The 17,484-nt window shown below is 46.9% G+C and overlaps 1 protein-coding gene across 2 annotated transcripts in view; it reads right to left on the reverse strand.

Moving 5' to 3' along the window:
• The window catches only part of LOC139370215 (transcriptional enhancer factor TEF-3-like), a 34,175-nt gene that overhangs the window by 10,166 nt on the left and 6,525 nt on the right, over positions 1-17,484 (reverse strand). The window contains exons 3-9 of one of the 2 annotated variants that reach the window (XM_071109576.1): positions 10,663-10,727; positions 8,532-8,594; positions 6,739-6,873; positions 6,582-6,625; positions 6,257-6,318; positions 5,943-6,073; positions 5,419-5,592 (exon numbers count right to left, since the gene is read on the reverse strand). In XM_071109576.1, coding sequence (XP_070965677.1) covers positions 5,419-5,592; positions 5,943-6,073; positions 6,257-6,318; positions 6,582-6,625; positions 6,739-6,873; positions 8,532-8,594; positions 10,663-10,727 — 674 coding nt within the window. Of the gene's footprint in view, positions 1-5,418; positions 5,593-5,942; positions 6,074-6,256; positions 6,319-6,581; positions 6,626-6,738; positions 6,874-8,522; positions 8,595-10,662; positions 10,728-17,484 lie in introns of both variants that reach the window. The other variant, XM_071109569.1, reaches the window with a different exon arrangement.

A 17,484-nucleotide genomic window follows, 5' to 3' on the forward strand; every position in this document is an offset into this window, starting at 1 on the left:
CCTTATATGCATAGCGGAAGTTAGAATAACAATGATCCAGGGTTTTGCCAGCCCGGGGTTGCGCATTTGATATGCTGATAAAAATTAGGTAGCCTTGTTTTCAGATTAGCCTTGTTAAAATCCCCAGCTACAATAAATGCAGCCTCAGGATGTGGTTTCCAGTTTATATAGTCAAATGAAGTTCTTTCAGGGCCGTCTATGTTTCTGCTTGGGGGGTATATACACGACAGTGATTATGATCGAAGATAATTATCTCGGTAGATAATGCAGTCGGCGTTTGATTGTAAGGAATTCTAGGACAGGTGAACAAAAGTACTTGAGTTCCTGTATGTTGTTATGATCACACCATGTCTCGTTAGTCATAAGGCATACACCCTCGCCCATCTTACCAGAGAGATGTTTGTTTCTGTCGGCGCGATGCTTGAAGAAACCAGGTGGCTGTACCAAGTCTGATGACGTATCCCGAGTGAGCCATGCTTCCGTGAAACAAAGAACGTTACAATCTCTGATGTCTCTCTGGAAGGCAACCCTTGCTCGGATTTCGTCTACCTTGTAGTCAAGAGACTGGACATTGGCGAGTAGTATACTCGGGAGCGGTGCACAATGTGCCCGTCTACGGAGCCTGACCAGAAGACCGCTCCGTCTGCCCCGTCTGCGGTGCCGTTGTTTTGTGTCGCCGGCTGGGATCCGATCCATTGTCCTGGGTGGTGCACCAAACAGTGGATCCGCTTCGGGAAAGTCGTATTCCTGGTCGTAATGTTGCTCTTATATTCAATAATTCCTCCTAGGGTGTCAGGTAGGGTGGAGGTGATATGTAATGTAATAAAACCTAACATTTCCTGGGGTAACAATGTAAGAAATAACACATAAAAAAACAAATTATTGCATAGTTTCCTAGGAAATCGAAGCGAGGCGGCCATCTCTGTCAGCGCCGATAAGGCATTAATCAAACAACCTGCCAGTCTTGAAGAGGAGACCTTTTTAGTTCGACAGTTCAATCAAAAATCTGAAGAGAAACTTGCATGTTATTTCAGTGGTAACACATCAAGCTTTCTTTCAGTAATGTCATGTTCTTCTCCTCAGTTAATATACTTCATTTTAAGGAACAGGGAACGTGTGTGTGTGTGTGCATCTTAGTTGGCTTTCCAAAACGTATTTCTCCAGTGTGACAGCTCAACAAAGTCTGTGACTGATTCTCTGCAAAGCCCAGCAGCCTCTATTACTGTTGCCTGTGTTGACTTAGCTTAGGCTGCCACCCCAGCCACTGCATTCCCAAGATGCTGTGTCTAGCTGTGGCGTTAGACCCGTCTGGGCCTCTCCGTCAGGTGCATCCAACCTCCTGTCTGTCTGAGAAAGTAGAATCTCCCCCCTAACGGTTAAGGGAAGGATCTGGGTCAAGGTAATCTGATCCTAGATCTGATTATAGATTTGGACAAGGTGTCATCTCTGTCATGGTAGAGAAAGACAAACATTTAGAGGGCTTTACCTTTTCCCCTCTCAGGCTCTTGTCTCCTAATTGGCCATTAATACAGCGCTCAGCCTCTCTTCATCGCCCTGCTCCTCGTCTTCATCTCTCGCTCCTGTAATTCTATCATTTGTCTTCATCCCCGGGGCCCCGTGACCCTCCCAGAACCCACGCTCCCCCTCTTCTTTAACGGCCTGCGAGGGAATTCATCCAATTACAATCAACAGCCCACAATTGGCTGATTAGATCAGCCAGGCCGGGCTCCTGTGTAACAATTTACAAGGGCCGTCTCAAATCGGATTCTCCGGGCACTTCAAAGGCGCTAGACAATACGTTAGGACAGGGCCATGGGCACTACGGGGGGAGCACGCTGGGCCGGCTGTGGAGCTGGAAATTCAATCTAGAATGCCATAGCTTTGGAGATGTGCAAGCAGCCTGTCACCGTCGCCATGACAACCGGCCAGAGCCTCAGGACGCCCCCAAGTCATGACCCGGCTGGCTGGATGCATGGATGGTTGATTGTGTGTTTTGTCATGGGTGCCATGAGGGTTAAGACAATTGGACCCACTATAATATGATGTGGTGAGGGACCTGGCGCTAGCAGCAGTCATATGGGGTTGTTTTCTCCAGTCAGTCTGAGCTAGCTGTATATTAAAATATATATATATATCATGGGTGCACGAGCCCAACAGAGCACTGAAATTAAGAGGCTACCGTAATGAATGGCTTGGACATGTTCCCCTCCCTTTCTCTCCCACTTTCATGACATATGGCTGGGTCCCTCGCTCCCTCCTTCCCATTAACCCTGCATCAAATGCCATGGCTCTCAGCAGCTGCTTCTTCCAAGGGGGGAGATGGCGGCTTCATATGGGTGTCACCAATGTCTTATCTCTCAACAATAAATAAGGCTTCAGAGGAGCATGTGAGGGTGACTAACACCTCATGTACAAGTTAACTGGAGGGGGAGATCGTTACGGGGGAGGGGCACATTCTATATTTGGGAATGTAGAGTTGGGATGTAAAGGTGCGACTCTGAAAATCTTCATTCTGTAGAATATAGCGTGTATAAGTAATGTTTCTGAAGCAAGTTATGCACATTCTGTGCAAATAAATGGTCAGAGAAGATGGTCACTCACTCTCTCACTGTGCATTCCCTCTCTCTTGGTTGGAGGGAATCTATAAATAAGTGGATGCGTGTGGGGTGGGTTCAGCCTAATAGCGAGTGGACAGGTGCCCAGGCTCAGGTTTCACCAGTGAAAGAGCAACCCTGCCACTCTCCTGCCCAAGGCTGCCGTCACACACACCACAATGTGTCCTCTATACCCGCTGTACCCATGGGCAGAAAACAGCCAGGTCTTAACAGATTACTTTTAAATTTGTTTCAAAAAGAAATCGCTAAGAAATTCCTTTAGCTCCAGTCCTAAATCTACCCTAACACAGTTAAAGGCCACTGGAGTCCAAATTCTGTTTTCCATATCATATTGTACAACAGCTGATGAAACAAACTCTAAAAGTGTATATATTTTTATCAGGGTTATTTACTGCTAGTTGCTGGTTGAAAGTACAATCTACGCAGGACCTTCTAATTAGCAGATTTAGATGGGGGGGGGGGGGCTCTCCATGGTGACATCACCATGCGGTAAATTAGTTAATAGACCAATAACAAAGACAATTCTAAACCGATCTGCCAATAACAGCTGGTTTTCAGTTTTCCCCTCCCCACTCAGACAGTCCTAGCAAAATGCTTGCTTAAGAAATAGTATTTTGCTAAAAAGCTATTTTTGTCAATTTTTATGGAAATCTGTTACAGTAAGCAGGTCCGGATGAATGGCGGCTTACCGGGGCTGAATCCCCTGGACCCAGGCCCGTGGGGCAGCAAAAAATAAATACTGTTTTTTACTGCACCCGCCAACCTCAGGAGGATTCTGGGGGGACCTGCCTTAATTGGGTAACTGATTAATAAAAACAAAAAATGTAACTGCATAATAAATCAATATGACTGGTCTATTGTGTGAGTCAGGGGCTGGGCCCAAGCCCATAAGAGACCCAAGAGGCAAAAGAACAACAAAAAAAACAATGATGTTATAATATATATACACATTTGAGTGATTCTCTGCTTTGCTTCTCTATGATTCTAGTCAGAAAGCAGAAAAACACACTAACACACATTTTTTTTTATTGCAACCCATGTGTGGACCAAATAATTGATTCCCATTCAAAATTATATTTTCCCTAACACTAAACTGAACCCTAAACCCAAACCGTATCCCCTAACCTTAATTCTAACCCTGATGGTAACCCTAAACCTTAAATAGCATTTTTCCTTGCTGTAAGGACATCTGGTACCCAAAAGGATAGTTAAACAAAAACACACACGAACAGAGTCACACCTGCATGCACACACAAACACTATACAGTGCCTTGCGAAAGTATTCGTCCCCCTTGAACTTTGCGACCTTTTGCCACATTTCAGGCTTCAAACATAAAGATATAAAACTGTATTTTTTTGTGAAGAATCAACAACAAGTGGGACACAATCATGAAGTGGAACGACATTTATTGGATATTTCAAACTTTTTTAACAAATCAAAAACTGAAAAATTGGGCGTGCAAAATTATTCAGCCCCCTTAAGTTAATACGAGCTCAGTGAGGTTGGATGGAGAGCATTTGTGAACAGCAGTTTTCAGTTCTTTCCACAGATTCTCGATTGGATTCAGGTCTGGACTTTGACTTGGCCATTCTAACACCTGGATATGTTTATTTTTGAACCATTCCATTGTAGATTTTGCTTTATGTTTTGGATCATTATCTTGTTGGAAGACAAATCTCCGTCCCAGTCTCAGGTCTTTTGCAGACTCCATCAGGTTTTCTTCCAGAATGGTCCTGTATTTGGCTCCATCCATCTTCCCATCAATTTTAACCATCTTCCCTGTCCCTGCTGAAGAAAAGCAGGCCCAAACCATGATGCTGCCACCACCATGTTTGACAGTGGGGATGGTGTGTTCAGCTGTGTTGCTTTTACGCCAAACATAACGTTTTGCATTGTTGCCAAAAAGTTCAATTTTGGTTTCATCTGACCAGAGCACCTTCTTCCACATGTTTGGTGTGTCTCCCAGGTGGCTTGTGGCAAACTTTAAACGACACTTTTTATGGATATCTTTAAGAAATGGCTTTCTTCTTGCCATTCTTCCATAAAGGCCAGATTTGTGCAATATACGACTGATTGTTGTCCTAAGGACAGAGTCTCCCACCGCAGCTGTAGATCTCTGCAGTTCATCCAGAGTGATCATGGGCCTCTTGGCTGCATCTCTGATCAGTCTTCTCCTTGTATGAGCTGAAAGTTTAGAGGGACGGCCAGGTCTTGGTAGATTTGCAGTGGTCTGATACTCCTTCCATTTCAATATTATCGCTTGCACAGTGTTCCTTGGGATGTTTAAACCTTGGGAAATCTTTTTGTATCCAAATCCGGCTTTAAACTTCTTCACAACAGTATCTCGGACCTGCCTGGTGTGTTCCTTGTTCTTCATGATGCTCTCTGCGCTTTTAACGGACCTCTGAGACTATCACAGTGCAGGTGCATTTATACGGAGACTTGATTACACACAGGTGGATTGTATTTATCATTAGTCTTTTAGGTCAACATTGGATCATTCAGAGATCCTCACTGAATTTCTGGAGAGAGTTTGCTGCACTGAAAGTAAAGGGGCTGAATAATTTTGCACGCCCAATTTTTCAGTTTTTGATTTGTTAAAAAAGTTTGAAATATCCAATAAATGTCGTTCCACTTCATGATTGTGTCCCACTTATTGTTGATTCTTCACAAAAAAATACAGTTTTATATCTTTATGTTTGAAGCCTGAAATGTGGCAAAAGGTCGCAAAGTTCAAGGGGGCCAAATACTTTTGCAAGGCACTGTAAATTGGCCTCTAACACACACCTCGCTCTGACTCACCCAGAACTTGACGAGGAAGAAAGCGTTAGGCGGCCCCTTCTCAAACAACTCCTTCAGCCCTCCCTTCTTCTCAGGGAACTTGTCGTAGATCTGCCGGATGTCCACTGCCTCCAGGTACGGGTCACTGAAGGTGGGGTTGGACTGACCGATGTGCACAAACAGGTGCTTGTTAAACTGCAAAACAAAGGGGAGAGAGAGATGTTGATTACTAGCAAAGCGCTGCTTCAGTTCATGGTCAAGATGCTGTCATGGCCTGAGGAAGGAAGTAACACCTTTAGAAAGAGGCTTGTTGGATGAAAGTGAGATATTTATTTAAAGCTGTATGTCGCACACTTGTACATTGATGAGATCAGAAATGTTGCTTACTAATTTGCAGTGCCCCTATTAACTAAGGCTGCGTTTAAAAAAAAGGCAGCTCAATTCTGATTCTGATTTTTCACTAGTTGTCGGTGTCAACGCAGCCTACGTGAGATGATTGCGGAGGCTAATCAGGCAGGGCGAGGGGCTACTAAGTGACTACTCACGGTCTCTGGGTCCTGAGGCTGCTCCAGGAAAGCAGAGAACTCTAGCATGCGAAGCTTGGAGCTGGCGATACTGCGTCCCTGCCACGGGGGGGTGCCCGGCGACATTGACAGGCCCGCCGTGCTCTCATAGCCTGGTGAAGAGGAAGGGTGGGGGCCAGGGGCAACAAAATATACCAAAGGTTTATAAAATGTTACATTCTGTCTTTCTCTGAGCTTTGTTGGAGCTCTTCATCGGCATCTTGTGTATTTCATCACTTGCAGACCATGACAGCATCTGTCGACACATGGATGTGAGGGAAGCTGGGAAAACCCACCTGTTATGGGGGGCGGGCCGGACGCTTGCATGGCGTAACTCTGCTGGGAAAAGGGCTTAATGCTGGAGAGACGAGACAGGCAGTAGACACATTACACCCTCACCCACCTGACCCCGCGCGTACACACACACACACACACACCTAATTGACTGACCCTTAAACACACTGGGGGCTCAGCTTCATCAACTAAAGTGCTTTTTAAATAAGATGTTTCTCATATTCAGTTTGGACAGATTGCGATTTCCATTTATTCCATTGCAGTAAACCAATGCCTTTTGACAGACATACAGAGAGTCAGGCACGCACACACAGGGTTTTAACTTACTCTTCAGGACCCCTAGGCTGTCCTGGAAGGCCGCCATGCCAAAACTAAAGAAAAGAAAACATGGAAACATCTTTAATTACACACACTACCTCTCCTTCTATATGTGTCCCTCAGTGTTGCCCAAGGACAGGGTTTGTGTGTCCATGCACATACTCACCCCGCCGGGAGTGGGATACGGCGGCCTAGACAGCCCCTGCAGAGCCATCTTGTTCTGAAAGGCGGTGGCGGAGATGATCTGGGCAGAGGACATGGTGGCCATACTCTGGAGTGCCTTGTCTTTGGCAGCCTGGTCCTGCAGACACACACAGCAGGCCCCAGGGGTCAGACAAACACACTTTCCACTTTAGTCAGCAACCTGTTTTCCTGGGAACACTTGCCCCACTATGTTAGTTGGGTGGGAAAAGAGGGGCGGAAGGTTGCATCATCCGGTGCTGGTCTGGGAGGCTGGATGATATTGCAGTCAAGGGCCCTGGAGTCGAAAAGTAAAGTTTATAGCCTTGGCAGAGGCCGGGAGGTGTTGACAAGCAGTCTACGTCTTTGCTAGAGGTCAGAGTGGGAGCTGGCCCGGGCATGTCAGAGGGCTAGCGCCATGCTAATGCTAATCAAGCTGGTTCGCTGACAAATGCTAACGGTAAGCAGGAGACATTGTGGCTACCAGAAACGGCAGAGTCATTCCTGTCTGATGTCTATGGTAAAGCGTTATTGTTCTGTGAGCGCGTGTGTCCATCGTGTTGACTTCAGCAGTTTCCAACTCATCTGGGACTACAAACACTCTCAACCCAACCCTTTAATGCAAGGCCAACCAGCACATTCTTTTCCCCAGAACCGTCCGACACAAGGGCATAGCCGAAATATGGGGAGTACATCTGCTAATGTTCTCAGTTACAAGAAAGACCTATTTAAAAAAGGCCAGTCAAAGGCTTGTGACCAACGCTGAGGCCCAGTGGCCGCCGTCCAGAGAGACGGAGAGCTGTGTCACCTGGCGTGTGTGTGTACGGGCGCATGCTTACATGCGTGTGTCTGTGGTGAGAAACGTAAACACACAAGCGCAGGGGACGGAATGTGTAAGGAAAGTTTTCACCCACCAAACAGGAACACTTCTATTGAAATACTTATGAAATGCCTGGAAGGAACAATGCATTACAAACATTAATTTATATCCTGACAAATGCATTTGTTCATATTGTGCACAGCAAGCCTCAAGCCAGGGATGCTGGAGCATATTTAAATTGACTGTGGGGACTTGTAGGGATGCATCATCTGTACTGAGCATTGCATAAAACGCTCATACAAATGAAGGGGTTGATATTTAATACAACCCACTCTCTCTCTGTTTCTAATTGGTTTTGTCTCTCCATATTGTTTTCACTGAAATGTAGGAATGGGAATCCATTAGAAATTCCCTATCGGATATCAACACCATGGTATATTTAGTTATTTAGTCATGGAAACAAGCCTCAAAATGAGAAGAGAATAACATGGGTTAAGGTACAATGAAGACCATAGGAAGCGTTCCTGCTGATCTCAGCTCTGTGGCTTTAAATGAACAACATCACGGCTACAGCCAAGCACCCCCACAGCCTCCCCAACAACCCTCCATAGTAACTTCACACGTTAAAAACATCAGCATGCTACTCCAAATGACCTGCATAGCTAGTGCTGTAGCAGACAGAATTGGAATGGGTAGAATGGTAGACATTCCCATTGAAAGCAAGGTCCCGACAAATGGTATGTGGACCGAGATACATTGGTGAGGAGGATTGGAATTTGAATGTCTTGTGTTCTAAACGCAATCGTGAAAGGTTGAATTTAGCCTCCATATTGGCAGATCCTGCAGAATTTAGACCCTGTGATTGGTTTGTCTACCCATTCCATTGCTGCATTGAGCAAACCCATGATGCAGCGCAACAGTTGAAGATCCAAAAAACGAGGGAGACTCACGTAGCGTACCTTCAGCTTCACCTGGATCTCCCGAGCCTTCCGTCGCGCTAGCACCTGGATGTGACTGGACACCTGGAGGAGAGGGACGGAGATCAGGTCTTTGGTAGATGTGTCTATCTCCATGTTGACGCCAAAAGGTGCGACAAAACAATAAGGTTGATATTCTCATTCTTTACCACAGTGCAATGTCATTGTCTTGAAACGTTTGGTACCAACATGGCCCTCATTAAGAATGGAAAATAAATAGGAAAACGCTGCACACTGCTGCTCATGCTCCAAGGGGATGTCATTATAACAACGTTTCAACCCTTCATCAAACATCCATGGATTAACCTACAACTCCAGCACCTGAAAAAGTACCTGGATGTGGGCATGTTCTTCAGCTTTTTTTACTAATTAAGAATGGCATATTTACAAATTGATTTACACTACGAAAGTATGTGGACACCCTTTCAAATTAGTGGATTCGGCTATTTAAACCACACCCGTTGCTGACAGGTGTATAACATTGAGCACACAGCCATGCAATCGCCATAGACAAACATTGGCCCGTACTGATGAGCTCAGTGACTTTCGAAGTAGCACCGTCATAGGATGCCCCCTTAACATCAAGTTAGTTTGTCAACTTTCTGCCCTGCTAGAGATGCCCCGGTCAATTGTAAGTGCTGTTATTGTTAAGTGGAAATGTCTAGGAGCAACAACGGCTCAGCCGCGAAGTGATAGGCCATACAAGCTCACAGAACAGGACCACCGAGTGCTGAAGCACGTAGCGTCTGTCCTCGGTTGCGAAACTCACTACAGAGTTCCACCCTGCCTCTGGAAGCAACATCAGCACAAGAACTGTTCATGGCGAGGTTCATGAAATGGGTTTCCATGGCCGAGCAGCTGCACACAAGCCTAAGATCACAATGCCAAGCATTGGCTGGAGTGGTGTAAAGCTCATCATCATTGGACTCAGGAGCAGTGTTCTCTGGAGTGATGAATCACGCTTCACCATCTGCCAGTCCGACAGACAAATCTGGGTTAGGCGGATGCCAGGAGAACGCTATCAGCCTCAATGCATAGTGCAAACTGTAACGTTTGGTGGATGAGGAATGGTTCGGGCTAGGCCCCTTAGTTACAGTGAAGGAAAATCTTAACGCTACAGCATACAATGACAATCTAGACAATTCTGTGGTTCCAACTTTGTGGCAAAAGTATGGTGAAGGCCTTTTCCTGTTTCAGCATGACAATGCCCACATGCACATACAGAAATGGTTTGTCGAGATCGGTGTGGAAGATCTTGACTGGCCTGCACAGAGCCCTGACCTAAACCCCATCGAGCACCTTTGGGATGATTTGGAACACAGACTGCGAGACAGGCCTAATCGCCCAAGATCAGTGCCCGACCTCACTAATGCTGTTGTGGCTAAATGGAAGTAAGTCCCCGCAGCAATGTTCCAACATCTAGTGGAAAGCCTTCCCAGAAGAGTTGAGGCTGTTGTAGCAGCAAAGGGGGGGACCAACTCCATATTAATGCCCATGATTTTAAGATGTTCGACAAGCAGGTGTCCACATACATTGCTAGACACTTCAACTCATTGTTAACCCCAACCCCTCTCCCTCTTTACCCCCCCCCCCCCCCCCCCCCCCCCCCCCCCCCCCCCCCCCCCCCCCCATGTAACGCAACATCAGCCAGTGCCAACCTGTCAGTCAGTCACTCCATATCAAATTCCATGTCCCAGATAGGGCTCCAAATCCCTGCCTCATCCAGCCCTCTACAGCGTCCTCTCTGCTGCAAAGATCCTGTACTTCTTGCTCTCCTAACAAGGTTGGGCTATGCGCTACGTGAGGTGGTGAAGAAACACACCGTCATCTGATCCTATAGCATCTGTGCATTGGGCCCCGGCCCACTAAAATCACTCAGCAGTGGCCCATTTCAGCGTGAGAAGGGGGCTAGGGCTCGGGGACTGTGCAGGAGCGAAGGCAGCATCACTTCCCCGTCATAGCTGTTCTATGACTTTCTCTGTGTCTTTGTTTTTGCCTCTGATTGGAGTAGACCACTAGAACAGACATGGGGTGGGTGGGGGGGGTGTTGTGTACGGGGTGCACAGGGCTCGGAACACAGAGCAGGAGTGGATTGGTGCTACATGAAACTCACCTGCTTTCTTGTCCGTGTCTTCCCTGTGCGTAGCTTGATGTACCGTGCTATCAGCTCGTTCCGTCCTGTAAAACCCAGACAATATACATTTCTTTTTTTAAATGGCATGAAGAAAATTCAAATAATCCAATATAAAAAGGTGATATTTGTAGATTTGTTTAGATACAAAGCTTGATTTTGGTTTCATAGTGTCATATCACATCATCCAACGGTGTTAATCCTAGTTGAATGCAGTTAAATACAACAAGCTGGGTGCCAGTTGATATGGGATGATAAGGTACTGTAGACGATGAGGATGATTTAAACCGGCCGGAATTAAAATGTTTAGTGAAGCTAACTCATCCTCAGCAAGCTGGATGTGCCTGGCTGGGCAAATTAGCTGCAGAGGTGAGAGGGGTGTGTGAGTTTGTGTGCTCATGTGTGTGTGTGTGTGTGTGTGTGTGTTCAGTAAAAGTGTAATTTTGTTTAAGGCCAAGAGTGTGTGTGTGTGCTTGCCCTGATCCATGTGCCCTGTGGGGCTATGCTGCTGACAGACAGGTCACAGCGGCTGAGCAGGTGAAGAGGTATAGCAGCCACACTCAGAACAGACACGCCACGGCCACACTGGAGCGCGATGAAGGAGGCCTGGAGAGGCTGCTCGGCAGCTGGTGTGTGTGCCAATGTTTATGGAATATGCCTTTACGCCTGCAGTAAATCTTGGGCTTGTTTCACCATCAAGGGCGAGGGACATGTGACCTCATGTGACCTCTTCTTGGCCCTGCACATACATGCACATTTATGGCACGCACAGACACCCACAACGTACACGCACACACTTTAACACACTCAGCCAGCCACCCAGCTGTAGAAGGGTCGAGTTTGCGCCACCTCTTTAAACACTGTCATTTTTCGTTCTCACACCACATCTCCATGTGAATTAACAGAGATCAGTCACACATCGCAACCTGGAACAACCAGCATAAGACTTTCCTCACATAGTGATGCTTGGGTCAGAAAACCCTGCCCTACGCCGCTGATCAATCAGAACGCCCGGTCAGGTTGAGAAAAGGCAACCCGAACCCTAAGGAGCCCAGAAACGCTGGCAGGCAATAAAAGTGATCAGATTCAGCTTGCGTCCCAAAATGGCACCCTTTATTCCCTATATAGTGCACCACTTTTGACAAGCCCTGGTCAACAGTAGTGCACTATGTAGGCAATAGGATGCCATTAGGGACGCAGCCTCCGAGTGGAATGCAAAACACGGTTTCTCCAGCCCTCCTCTGAGCCACACTGGTGGGGATAAGGTTCAAGCAGACGGCGTTTGTAAGGACATTACTTTCCACTAATCAAACTCTAAAAAGATTCAAGTTTAATAGGGGACTAGCTCACCGCCTCCTGAAAGTAGCAGCGGTATGTATGCACATCCTACCATTCCAGTGTTTAATTGCTATATTGTAATTACTTTGCCACCATGGCCTATTTATTGCCTTTACATCTCTTATCCTACCTCATTTGCACACGCTGTATATAGATGCAAATGAGAACTTGTTCTCAGCTAGCCTAACGGGTTAAATAAAGGTGAAATATAAAAAATCAGAGGGTATTGCGGTCAATTTTGGCAGTGATGGTTTTCTGTGAAGTGGTGACATGTTCACAAAGAAGGAATATTAAGGAGGGTGACGCTAACCTCTTTACGCAAGCACACACACACACACACACACAAACACAGACAGAGCAGTAGGGCTCCCTTTGTGTCAGGTTTTTGTGGATTTAAACTCTTCGCTCAGTCTCCGTCTGCCTCCACACAAGGCCCAGTCACAGCACTCATTCACCCTCAATCTTATTTGAATTTCTGGGCTGGAATTGCTCAAGCGTTTAGTGTTTATATCGGAAGGTGCACTCGCGCGCCAATCGTTTAAGCACCTGAATACATATTTCTTTAATCCCTTTGGATGAAAAACGTGTTCCACATTTCTTGTGCCCTTTTTGCAGATGCTGACTGAAGGCGAATACTTTGTGAGGTCACCGAGGTAACTTCTGGATTCCGTAGAGATGCTTAGTCAGGCGACGGACTACAAGGTGTAAGGGTGAAGGCAGAGAGCTCTTATTTCATTACCTCAAATGAACAAGGCAACTTTAATATAAATCCCCATTATTCTGTTGCAATTTACTCTAGATGCCACCAGTAGTTAATCATTTAGAAAGCACGTTGTTAGGAAAAGTACATGTAGGTGTCACACCCTGACCATAGAGCCCTCGGTTCTCTATGGTATTTAGGTCAGAGCGTGACTGGGGGGGGGGGGGGGGGGGGGGGGTCATCTAGTTTATAGATTTCTAGGTTGGTGGCTTGTGTGGTTCCCAATTAGAGGCAGCTGGTAATCGTTGCCTCTAATCGAGGGTCATATTTAGGTAGGCTTTTTCCCCACCTGCATTTGTGGGATAGTTTTGCACCACGTAGCCACGTTTAGTTGTTTGTTTATTGATTTGATTTTTCTTTAAGTTTCACTTTGCAATAAATATGTGGAACTCAACATGCGGTGCGCCTTGGTCCCGTTCTTACGACAACTGTGACCGTAGGCTACTTTAAAAGTAGCAAAAATGGTGAGTGCAGTATACTTCACATGTACTTGAGGAAACCACCACATTATCTTCCATCTTCATCTAACTTTGTGTGATGTGTTACACAAAACTTCCTGAAAATGTTGTTTTTATAAAAAGTGTATTTGTAATCTTAACTATTGATCTCTTCCATTCACTGACAGTGGAATCTTGATTTTCAGCATCGTGCTTATAAAACAATTTTAGCCATGACTCAGGATTATGCTTACATACTGTCACACAGTCTGTACACACACAGCATCCTCCCAGTCCATTCAAAATTAGCATACTGTATTTGTGACCATTACACCAAGTCATTAATGAGCTGTTAAGAGGCTGGTCTTTAGGTGTTTATATCAGATGTCCCTGCCACTCCTTGAAATGGACGGGTGGTATGATTAAAAAAAATATTCAGGCAAGTGTGAGATCACAGATCAGAGGAGTCGTCGGTCAGTCACACAATGATGTCATCGTGTGACCGTGTCCACTGGGAGCGGTCCAGAGAGGTTGACGGACAGAGACAGAACCTGACCCCGGTCAATTCCTTAACCACTGGTCCAAGGCCAGTTTGAAATGTGTAGCTCGCTCTCATTGTTTAAGGATAAATAGTCAGGGACTGGGATCAGGTCAAAGGACCCTGTGTTAGTTCTCAAGAGCAGTCAGTGACCGACCACAACAATACTCTACTCGTCCGACTCTGGGACCATCTGTGAGCGTTGGTCTCCCCCTCGCCCTACCGCCCCCCTTCCAGTTCTGTTTGTTGGGGTCAGGGAGAAGTCAGAGGGGGTTAGCAGTGGTTGCAGACTGTGCCACGCAAAGGTGTAGCCCTCCCCTCCCAGTCATACATATGCCTCCTCTCAGAAGGATGGGTTCCTCTCTGACCCTAAACGGCCTACCCTACCCTCTGACCTCTATCCTCCCGAGCGTTCCTCACATACCAACACACTGCCTGCTGCAGCACCGGCCCTGCATCTGTTCTCTCTGCTACTGCCGGCCTCAGGGAAGCTTACTGGGTTGGGTGTGTGTGTGTGTGCGCACGCACACCCTTTAACCCTTTTGCTAAAACATTCACACCCTCATGACCCTGCCTAGAAGGACAGCGACTCACACCTTAGCACATAGCCCCCCCTCCAGACAACAACACAGGACTCAGCTTCTTACATCTACTCTCTATTCTGAAGTGGCAATCGATGGGCACGATAGGAGGCGGCCAAATATGCCAGCCAGGGAGAGCGCACACACACAGCGAGCCCCTCTCTGAACACACATCTTCCAGCCGTAAGGCTTCCGCCAGCACATGTGCCTCTGTAGGCGAGAAAAAAATAATAACAATATTAATAATCACATTTAAGCCACAGGAATGTGTTGTCAGGGTACAATTTCCCCTCCGATAGGATAGTGAGCCGAGCAGCGTGGAGACTCCTGGCGAACAGGCTCGTCTCTAAAGCCACTCGGCTATTTCACCCCTCTCTCAGGGACACTGTCTGATACAGTGTCGTCCCTACAAAGACTTAAGAGATTTAAAAAAGGTACGTCCACATAGCATTGCGATTCATTCGGAGGCGTTACCATGGTAACAGCAGTAGCTGACTTTTTACCGTCAGTTTTATTTGAATGAAGTGAATCCTGGCCATCCAGTATGTATATCTACACTGGTTGCATAATATTCTCCCCATCTCGTCTCATGTGAATAGGTCCTAAAAGCAATCACTGATTTACCACCATTGGATAGGTGCAAGCAAGGGATTTCATTACATAGCTTTTATCTTTCTATACAGTCATGTTTGATCTTGGATTACGCTTATGGGAGCGAGCGCTCGATCAGGGCCCTATAATGAGATGCATGTCGGAGCCAAGCAGACAGCCATGTCTGAATTCCAGCGGCACCTTAGCAGAAAGGCAGTACTGGTTCCTCAAAGTCGCTGAGGGGATCCTATCCCAGGTGAGAGTGAAGGTCAAGACAGGGGCTAGGGTTATAGCCAGGGTCCAGTTCAGACTCCGGACCATCCCATGTGAGGGCTGTCCCCTCCAGCACCACACCCCCCACTGACCTGGCCATACTCTCTCTGGAGACAGTGACCCCCCACTGCCCTGGTACACACTGTGGAGACTCAGCAATGATATGATGACCGTACAGAGAATTCGGTCCTCTCAGCTGCAAAGACCAAAAAAAGACACACAAGCACTTTCTTAAAAAGCTACTGGCCACACACAGCCTTCGGTCAGTGAATCTCTCACTTGACTGGGGAAGTTGGGACCTAGGTGAGGAGGAGAACCATTTCTTTCCATTGGGCCTTTCCTCTACATCATGTACTTTATTAACGAGGGTTGAGCTGACAGGAGAAACTGCTGCCCTCTGCTTGCAAGGCACTTTGACTTTGCACACAAGACAGACAAACATGTCAACATGTTTATCGGCAATAAAACCCTTGTAATGAAGGACACGGAAAACAGATGATCACTATAGGTGTCAGAGGGAGAGCAGGTGTGAAAGACTGAACAAAATATGATAATGTCAGTTATTTCTGCATTAGGCATAAGACTAGACACTTTTTTTTTGATTATGTAAATAATCAAAAGGGATTACAAGAAGAGTTATGGCTGATAATCCAATCACTGTGAATAAACAGCCAACATAATCACATTTCCAATGTCATTTTTCTCTCCATATACAGCCTATATGGGTATCCTATACCTCGGGACAAAGCACTTATCCAACAGTCCCTCCCTCCTCCCTTAACACACATCATTTGTCACCCCGGCTCTGAAAAGACAGTCTACCCGGTGGATCCCCTGTTACTCTACACACCGGCCGTAAGTCCAACGGGGCCTAGCACAACAGGGACCCATGGAAGATAGGAAATGTTTTCATTGGCAATGCATGTCGAATGACGGACTGCCGCACAAAAAAACAAAAAAACACAAAAGAGCTACTAACTTGAATGTGTAGTCGGCACGACGGCCAGCGCTATGCAGGCTATTACTAGAACAATGCCATTAATGCATGAGAATGAGAGTCACATAGCTTTCGGTTGAAATTAGTAGAGTTGTAGCAAAGAGTCAAAAGGGCTGTCGGTGACCCTAACAGAGCTGGGGGGGGGGGGGGGCTTTAGCTGTTTAGGGGCTGATGGGGTGGATACAAGCTTAGTTTTGTCCTTTTTCTCATGTTGTAAAGTTGTAAATCTGGGCTGGCCGCGAGGCTGGGGTGAACTTGGGGAGCAGCTGGAGGTTAGCTGAAAGGCAGCCAGACTCACTGACAGACAGACCCGGAGGGGGGGGGAGCGACTCTGGCAGGGCCTACAGTGTGTGTGTTTGTGTGTGCGCGATGTGGGGGGGGGGGGCGACGACTCTGGCAAGGCCTACAGTGTGTGTGTTTGTGTGTGCGCGATGTGGACGGGGGATAGAGTGCATGAGAGGCTGGTAAATCACATAAATAGCAGGGAACAGAGGGAGGCATAAAGACACCAGGGACAGGTGCAGAGCACCCCACAAGACACCGCCACTACCTTGGTGTTTATTTGTTCCCCCCCTCCAGGCGCTCAAAGGGTAAACGTCTATTCTGGTATAGGGTTACAGCGGCGCTGCCTTGAACTCCGGCTCCAAACGCATACCATTCTTAACGGGCCATCGTACTCCCTGGTGCACATCACCCGCCCCTGACCCCCATGGGGAGGAAGGGGTACCTCAGCACCCCCCCCCCAGCCCTCAACACCACCCTTCCCCTCTTTTACCCCCCTATACACAGAATGTGACACCTGCCCCCTCTCCTCCACCCCCATTATTGCAAGCTTTATAAGGGTTTAGAGTTGATCAGGGGACGGCTATGACCTCACCGGACCTAGCTAGCCTAGCGTGTGGCTAATGGCTAATTGCTAGAGGAGCTGGCGCAGTGACAGAGGCCATGGCAGACCGCATATGATAAGCATACAATCACCCATTCTGTTTGGTCCCCTCGATTTTCCACCACCGGGGGTCCGGATTAGCTATCAAACAGTCAAGCAGACGAGTTATCAGCTAGCCATATGTTGTTATCAGACGTCTATCAGCTAGCCATATTTTGTTATCAGACGTCTATCAGCTAGCCATATGTTATCAGACCTCTATCAGCAAGACAGTGTGACCTATAGTCACTGTATGACATTCTGAAGGGTCTATGAGCACTCTATACTATTAGCATTCTATGGTAGACAATACAATCCTTTGTGTACAAAACCTAAATATTTGACCTCATCACAACATACAGAG

The sequence above is a fragment of the Oncorhynchus clarkii genome, chromosome 2, assembly GCF_045791955.1.
Source record: "Oncorhynchus clarkii lewisi isolate Uvic-CL-2024 chromosome 2, UVic_Ocla_1.0, whole genome shotgun sequence".
Lineage (NCBI taxonomy): Eukaryota > Metazoa > Chordata > Actinopteri > Salmoniformes > Salmonidae > Oncorhynchus > Oncorhynchus clarkii.